The sequence below is a fragment of the Megascapheus bottae genome, chromosome 12 (genome assembly GCF_031878675.1).
Source record: "Megascapheus bottae isolate mThoBot1 chromosome 12, mThoBot2.hap1, whole genome shotgun sequence".
Lineage (NCBI taxonomy): Eukaryota > Metazoa > Chordata > Mammalia > Rodentia > Geomyidae > Megascapheus > Megascapheus bottae.
Window position 1 is genome coordinate 22,860,593 of NC_143520.1, and position 9,133 is coordinate 22,869,725.

Consider the following 9,133-nt stretch of genomic DNA (forward strand, 5'->3'; position numbering starts at 1 on the left):
ATTAGACTGAAAACTCTTTAATCACTGTAACATATCTGCTCTTATATTTTTGTGGTGTAAGTGATGTCATACTTTGATCACTGTATCAATTCCACAAATTAGATACATTAAAATCTGTACATTCACAAAAATAAATTATTTGGCAAGCTGCAATGATGTGCTTTGGATAGTAAGTGCAAAAATAAAACTTCCTTTTGCTTTCTATATTTAGTTGTGACTGTCAGTCTAACCTTCTGCTCCTCTATTAGACTGTTTTTCTTGCAGTAGATAAATCTGTTTAAGAAACAAGAAAGGGGTGGGTCTATATACCAGCTCTTGTGTTCTGACCTTCAGTGATCTATGATTCAAAAGAATTAAAAACTTGTTTTAAAAGACAATCCCTTATAATCATTATAGACAGTATTCAGATTCAAAAAGAATAAGAAATTAACCATGTCAAGTACTCTATTGCTTGATTGCTTCCATGCATACTATATTGGCAATCATCAGGAGTGTTCTTTAGTGTTAGTATTATACAGGCTTGAATAAATGCTGCCCAGGTCCTGCTGACTGAGCAATGACCACGTTTGCATTATGCATTTTTTGACCTTGCCGATTTATCCTTTTATTTATTTGAACATTTTCCTTTCAAATCACTTTTCCTGTTGTTTTTTTTTTTTTTGCCAGTTCTTGGGGCTTGAACTCAGGGCCTGAGTGCTGTCCTTGAGCTTTCTCAAGGCCACCACTCTGCAACTTGAGCCACAGCACCACTTCCAGCTTTTTCTGTGTATGTGGTACTGAGGAATGGAACTAAGGACTTTGTGTACTAGGAAAGCACTCTACCAGTAGGCCGCATTCCTGGCCCTCACTTTTCCTTTTTACCTTCCTGGATTGTCTGGGTTTCTCTGCCAAAGGGACTGCTCATTTCTAACCCAGCTATCTTTCTTATCTTCCCTTTAAGAAAGGTATCCAGGCTAAGCTGAGCTGTGCCCATATGCTAAGCTTGCTATAGGGATCTGAAAAGGTTAAGAAGGGTTGGGTAGGAGATAAGAATTAGGAAGGGGTGTGAACCTGAAACAATTGTCTTATCAGATGTTTTCTGACTGCTTTGCTATGGACATCCATTGACTAGCCCTCTCTGGATGCTTGACTTACCATGATTATCACCTCATGCCCATGGTAACAGGGCCCCACTTGCTGCACTGAAGCAGCAAGGGAGGAATCAGCCAGGAACTCAGGCTAAGTGGCAGCGTTCTACAATTGGTTTTCAAGGAGGAATTTCGAAACAAGTTTGCTCTCCTTTTTGGAGGAGAAGATGAATAGTTGTCTGGCTATGAGGGCTGTTTAAGTTCCCTAGGCATACAGATTGATGATGAGGGTCTTGCTGCACATTCACTAAGTTCTTGTCACTGTTATGAATTTTTTTTTTTTTGCCAGTCCTGGGCTTGAGCTCAGTGCCTGAGCACTGTCCTTGGGTTTTCTCAAGGCTAGAGCGCTACCACTTGAGCCTCAGTACCACTTCTGGCTTTTTTTCTATGTATGTGGTATCGAGGAATCGAACCCGGGTCTTTGTGCATGCTAGGAAGGACTCTAGGCCAAACTCCCAGCCACTGTTATGAATTTTTTACATCTGATAACTCATTTCATCCTATGAGACTCACAGGCTTAGTTCTACCATGTTTACCAGGATTTTGTCTGAACAGCTAGTAAGCTCTTTCAAGCCCAAACAGTCTGGTTCTATAATACTTAAAACAATTTAGTTTCTATTATTTTTTTAGATGAAGGCTTATTGGTGTTATTAGGTGATGTGTCCAAAATTAGCATTCCAAATAATCTCTTCTAAGATAGAAAACATGTTTACGTGAACAGAAGGTCTTGGTACTACTCAAAAGGAAGGGGATAATTTTCGAAGACAAATCTAAACCCCTGGAATTAGATTACTTTCTTTGCTTGGATTTCCTACTAGTTCAAACTATATATAACTATATATATATTTTTTTTCATTCTTTCTTTCTCACAGCAAACCTTGAAGAAAAAATGGGTGGAGTTCAGGTCTCTACAGTTACAGGAACAGCGCCTACTTCATGGTAAGTGTGACTTCCTGTACAGAAACCACAGGCACATCTCATCCTTTTAGTACTGATGCCTTTACGGTTTTACATGAGTATTACCATTATAAGAAAAGCTTGTCTAGTACCAATCAAGCACATTCATAGTATTTCTTTGTCATGACTTATGTATTTGAAGACTACTCACCCCCTTCACCACACACACACACACACACACACACACACACACACACACACACACACAAACATGCACATACACATGCATTCCTACACTCACAAGAGATTGGTGGACATTTTCAGAGAGTCCTCAGAAACATTGCCTAACTCCTTTGATATTTGAGCAAATAAATTAGATTCCTGAAAATGAACACGGCTTTGGGAATCATAGATCTCAGAAGTTTTTGAAGCTAGAATGGCTACCTACCCATAGAGCTTGCCTTTATTCAAATCATGTAAGTCATAATTATGCAGTGAAACCCTTTTTCCTGGTCCCATGACCAAAACATTCAAGATTATTATTATAGTAAATACATCTTTTATCATGTGTACATTCTGAAGGAAAGGATTAAGGTTATTGTATGATTTGTTCCTTATTCTTTGAATGATGGAACCTGCAGATTAACTTTTCCATACCAATAATGTAATAGATATAAAAACATTAGTTTTGTGGATGTAAAATACAGGTTATGTCTTTAGATAATAGTTTAAATCCCTATTTGTAGCCTGGACTATCTGTTAAAGGTGATGATCACTTTTACAGGAAAATATACTATTTAAAGTATTTTAAAAAACTAATTCCAAAACATAAAAATTTTGCATAGCCATGGATTTTCTTGTGATATATATACATGTACAAATGAATACATATATAGACATATATAAACACTATATTATATAAGTCAGGTTGAACATACTAATATTGTCAAACATTTAGCATTTATTCGAAATAAAATGTTTATACTTCCCGCTTTTTAAATTTGAAAAATTCTATTTTATTGTCTTCAGTTTTATAAAGTTACTATTGAGCAGATAGCTTATGCATACAATGCATCTTGATCCATGTCACCTCTTTCACATTTCTCTTCATCTCTTTGAAAAATATGGTAAATTATTGTTATCTTTAGATATATCGAAGTTGTCTTGAGTTTATGATAAAGGGGCTTCTTTGCCATTAACTTTAGAGTAACTTGTACACTTGAAGGAGAGCAAGTGAAGTCCCTCCTTTCTGTACATATAACACATATGTATAGACACATTTGCTAGCTATACGTTGAAATTTTTGAAGAGAAGTAAGAACATCTTCTAACATTCCACTATGATGCAATAGCATAGCAGAAACTTCTTGCTTATATTTAACTGTGTCCATCGATCAGTGCTCATTGCTCAGTGTGATCCCTTCTTTCCCTTTTCATTCTCCCTGAAATCTCTGGTAGTTATTTTACTGTTAACTTCTATCAAATCAACTTCATCAGATTCTACATATGTGAGGCTGTGAAGTGCATGTCTTTCTATGACTGGATTATTTCACTTGATATAATGATCTCTACTTCTGTGTTGTCAAAAATGACAGAATTTCATTAACATTTTTGTATTGACAAACAGTATTCCATTGCATAGATGCATTATCCTTTCTTCTTTGGCTTGAGAAACACTTAGATTGTCTCTGTTTCTTAGCAATTGTGAATAGTGCAGTGATAAATACAGATACATAAATGTTTCTGCCATGATGATTTTTATTTCATTTGGCATAATATACACAGTAGTAGGATTACTGGATGATATGGTAATTCTGTATTTAGTATTTTGATAAACCTCCATTCTATTTTTTCATATATATTTATTGTAATTAATAGAAGGGTTACATTATATTCACCAGATAGAAGGCGCATTACTACACAAACATTGATACCCTTTCTCATGTCTTGGTCCCCATTTCCCTCCTCCTACCCCCGCCCCTCATCTTGTTTTCCCCCTTTCCTATTTCAAAATACTGTAACAATATGAGATAATCAAGAGACAGCAAAGAGATGAGAGATAACATAGTACATTAAGGACAACAATCACTCATTATACAGCTATTGTTTCTATATCCTGAAGGTCATTTCATTTAATGTCATACTATATGGCCTTATCCTCCATACTATTTTTAATAATGGTATCATTCCTATGTTCCCACCAACTGTGTCTTAGTGTTTTGTGTTCACAGTGTTTCCAGAACTTGGTATGTTTTTGTCTTTTTGGTATTATACATGCTTAATTGGAGCAAAATAATACTTCATTCTTATTTAATTTGCCTGACCTTGGAGGAAAAGTCCATGATACTCATATTTTCAATATACTACTCAGAAAAAGCCAGAAGTAATGCTGTGGCTCAAGGGGTAGAGTGCTAGCCTTGAGTACAAAGAGGCTCAGCAATAGCATCCAGGCCTGAGTTCAAGCCCTGGGACCAGGAGAGAGAGGGACAGAGAGAGAGAGAGAGAGAGAGAGAGAGAGAGAGAGAGAGAGAGAGAGAGAGAGAGAGAGACAGAGAGAGAGAGAGAGAGAGAGAGAGAGAGAGAGAGAGAGAGACAGAGACAGAGAGAGACAGAGAGAGAGAGACAGAGAGAGAGACAGAGAGAGACAGAGAGAGAGAGACAGAGACAGAGAGAGACAGAGAGAGAGACAGAGACAGAGAGAGAGAGAGACAGACAGACAGAGAGAGAGAGACAGAGAGAGAGAGACAGAGAGAGAGAGACAGAGAGACAGAGAGAGAGAGAGAGAGAGAGAGAGAGAGAGAGAGAGAGAGAGAGAGAGAGAGAGAGGCCAAGATACAGATACAGAAACCAAGACACAGAGAAACCAAGACACAGAGAGAATGAATCATTAAGTAAGCATTAATTTGTAGATTTAAGACAAATTTCTCTTTTTAAAATATGAATTTGAAACCAGTACAAATTATTTGTTTTTTATACTTATTTAATTATTTATTTATTTTTGAGATAAGTTTTTGCTATGTCAGGATCCTTCTGCACTTGCCACAAAATGAGATTACAAGCAGAGAGTACCATACTTTGAATTAATATATATTTTTAAACTAAAAAAAGTTGTTTATGAGGTCTAAAATTTGTTATAAGATGGAGACATAGATGGATGCAGCTTTAGCATTGTTAATTCAACCATTTCCTGACTTTCCTAGATGAACACGTTTGAACAGCCTTCATCTCCACTTATGGAGTTTCTTAAATGATCAGTGCAGGCAGTTCCATGCCTGTGCGTGAATGGCTTTATAGAGATCCTTAGGTTAGGGTGCTCACAAGATCAATGCTGCACTCTTTTTTTGGGGAATTGGAGTGTATTAGCTATTTTTTTTTTTGCAGTAGGATAAGTATCTAGAGCATGAGATGCTGCGAGGCAATAATTTCTCAATGAAAGAAAACTTATCAACTTTCTGGAAGAATAAATAAAGTAGGTTGTATAAGTAAAACAGTAAGGTTTAAGATTAGTTGTTACAGGCAAGCTGTGTTCAAGGTTTAAGATTAGTTGCTACAGGCAAGCTGCGTTCCACCTTTCAAGTCAAATATTGTCAACGAAGGACACAAAAGAGCCACAATAATAGTTGTATAAAATTAAACCACTCAGCCATGTGTGGTGGCTCATGCCTGTAATCCTGGCTACCCAGGAGGCTGAGATCTGAGGATTGCAGTTCAAAGCCAGCCCAGGCACTAAAAGTTTGTGAGACTCTTATTTCCAATTAACCACCAGAAAGCTGGAAGTGGTGCTGTGGCTCAAGGGGTAGGGCAGTAACCTTGAGCTGAAGAGCTGAGGGCCAACACCCAGACTCAGAGTTCAAGTCTTATGACCCACCAAAAAAACTTAAACTGCTCTTTAATGTGTAGTATTTTATTGCTTTTCTTGAAACAAGATCACATTCTCGTTTTACTTTTCTAAGGACGGTCTCACAAGCATTGTTTGTCATAACAGCTAACTGAAATGGTGAGGAAGCAGGTTTGTGTGAACAGGAAGTTGGTGCCTGATTGACACTGACGTTCGAGTTCAGAGCACTATATAGTTGATAAAGAATTGGTGAATAAAAATTAAGCCAAACAGGTGAAATTCAACTTTATCAAATAAATGATTGCATATCTGTAGGCAAATATTTTTTGAATACAGTAGTTCATAGCATCTTTGAGAATTCTAAGACAATGCTTAAACTACTGTGACTGGAAGATATATTTTACTCAACAAATTCTTTGATAAATGACCAGTTATAATAAAAAGGAAGTTAAAATAAAACACTGAGAAACCAGATGAAGAAAGTCCCTGAGGTGAACAGTTCCCTAGTGTTTAAGTTAACTTTATTTCTAAGTGAAATCTAACATAGAACTTTCTCTTATGAAATGTCTGTCACTGTAACATCCCTATTATCTGTCACTAAACATATCAACTTATAAAGAGGAAAGTTTTGGAAGTTTCAGCCGATGAGGAATTCGACTTAGTGCTCTGGATCTGTGGTGGCACCACAGGAAAGCAGCATACACCCAAACTAAACTACCATCATCAGGGTCAGAGAATGAAAAAGATAACATGGAAGAGACCAGAATCTCATAATCTAAATAGAGAACTTGTCCCCAGTAGCCTGAAATATCCAGTAGGCTCCACCTCTCAAAATTTCTACCATCTCGCAATAGTGCCCTTTCGTGGACCATACCTTTATCATTGTGCCATTTGGGGAACATTCCAGTGAAGCATGCTGTTTCAATTTATCCAGCCATATCATATTCAAACAAACCTTCTGGAAGCCAGACCATTGACAAGAGTTACAGAAACCTTACTATGTGGTTAATAAAATGACCTCATAAACTCACTAACTCCTATGAATCAAAACTCAGGATAAACATTCACCCTTAGTTTTCCATGTGTGCTTTAAACAGAAGGCTTCACGTAGTTATTTATAGGAGAGGGGATCCGATCCATAGTATAATAGACATTGTTTTCTATGTTTTAGGTGATGCTGCTAACTCACCGAGTTTAGAAAACCTGGACATGGAAGAGTTGTCTTTCTTTGGAAGCCTGCCTGAGACAAGTCCAGCCCTCGTGGCCCGGAATCGCTTATCCAGTGAGAGCAGCTGTAAGAGCTGGCTGAGCTCCTTGACAGTGGACAGTGAGGACGGCTACCAGGCCTGTGTGTCTGAGGACTTGAGCAGGGGTGCCTTCAGCCGGCAGACGAGCACAGATGACGAGTGCTTCGGCTCCAAGGATGGAGATGATTTTCTGAAGAGCTGCTCCTCAAGGAGGAACCGGAGTATCAGTACCACCAGCAGTGGATCCATGTCTCCCTTGTGGGAAGGCAATTACTCAAGCATGTTTGGGACTCTGCCCCGGAAAAGCAGAAGGGGAAGTGTCCGGAAACAACTCCTGAAATTCATCCCTGGCCTTCACCGAGCAGTAGAGGAGGAAGAGAGTCGTTTTTGATGGGTCACTGTGCCCTTTAAAACTGAATGTCACCATGTTCCTTCACTGGTCTCGATCGGCTCCACCCAGTTTAGTGGAAAAAGTGCAAATGAATTGTGAAACTGACATGCATTTCCCAACAACGGGGACCTTTATTTAAATTTTCACATCATTGTTTGTGCCTAAGTCCCGTTTCAACCACAGCAGGTCATGTTGCAGGCAGGAAACAGGGAAATGACTGCAGTGTGTTAGATAATTTATCCAATGCATGCACGCACATGGCTGCCCATTTTACTGTTGCTGATGAAAAACAGAATATTGTTTATTTTTCAGATTTGGCACATAAAAAATGTGAGAAATTTTTGGTGGAAAGCAGCAGGTTATGCTTATTTAGTTTCCCTTCTATAGGTAAATTTGTTCAATGAAACTTGGTGTTTGCTTAGTTAAACCCAGTGGCTTCTGGGGGTCATTAGTACTAGGCAGTCTGGAACATTTCTGTTTAAATCATGAAAGCACAATAAGCGCAGATGTCTATCATCCTTTCTCACGTTCGTAGTGACAGTGCAAGGGGCGTGTAACATTGGATACAAAGTATTAAGTCATAGAGCCATGAGAAGATGGCCAATGAGCTGGGTGACAAGGGCATTTGTGAAAAGGCTTTTTTTTCTTCTTTTTTTTTTTTTTTTTTTGCCAGTCCTGGGCTTGAGCTCAGGGCCTGAGCACTGTTGTTGGACTTTCTCAAGGCTAGAGCTCTACCACTTGAGCCTCAGCACCACTTCCAGCTATTTTTTTCTATGTATGTAGTACTGAGGAATCGAACCCTGGTCTTCATTCATGCTAGGCAAGCACTCCACCCACCGTGAAAAGGCCTTTCTAATTGACAATCTAATCAAAACGTGCGGGAGTCTTGTATTGTTTGCCCATGTAGGTTTTGTTTTGCCTCAGTAGCCTTCAGGATCCTACAGCTTTGGATTTTTTTTAATTGTCTAAAAAAATTTTAAATGAGAGTGAAGAAAATAACTCTTTTCCTATGAGTGTTGATGTTACTTCTCCTGTACATATTTCCCAAACTATTACCTCAGCACCTTCCTACTGACTAGTTATACCTGGTCACATTCTAGTGTTTAGCTTTCCAGACATGCTGTGCTTTCTTTTTCAATGTCTTTTGAAGTTCATGCTTCCTCATTCTAGTTATTACCTAAAATAAAGAATCTGGATTTTATGTTGACAAGTTTTCATAGATTTTAAGTTCTGTGAGGAGGGGTGGTATGTATATTAAAAATTGAGAAAAGTGACATTAAGTGGAACTGACACATATTAGCAAACATAATTATTCTACAAAAAATCATTTTCAGGGAAAATAAATAGATGGATAAGGAAGAATAGAGGGTAGTAAATTTTGGTTTTCTCTGCAATTCTTTGAATCCACAAATTTCCAGTGGACTATGCATGGAAGTTGTTCAGGTAAAGGCAGTATGTGCATTTGTTCTCAGGCATACTTACTATTCTGCCTACTTGTTACTGAACTTCTAGTAGGTTATAGGCAGTTTAAATGTGTTATTGGAATGGTAGGTATTAGGCATATAGATGAGAAAGAAGGCTATTGGAGAAGCAGGCCTCTGCAAATGTAGGAAGGCTGAAATCTGGAGCTAGTT

General features: G+C 38.1%; 1 protein-coding gene across 1 annotated transcript in view; it reads left to right on the forward strand.

Annotated features, from left to right (window-relative positions):
• Positions 1-8,524, forward strand: part of Cytip (cytohesin 1 interacting protein) — a 30,935-nt gene extending 22,411 nt beyond the window's left edge. Inside the window, exons 7-8 of the mRNA XM_090342805.1 lie at positions 2,000-2,066; positions 7,033-8,524. Of these exons, the coding sequence (XP_090198931.1) occupies positions 2,000-2,066; positions 7,033-7,499 (534 nt within the window). The 3' untranslated portion in view covers positions 7,500-8,524. The remainder of the gene's footprint in view (positions 1-1,999; positions 2,067-7,032) is intronic.
• The last annotated feature ends 609 nt before the right edge of the window (positions 8,525-9,133 follow it).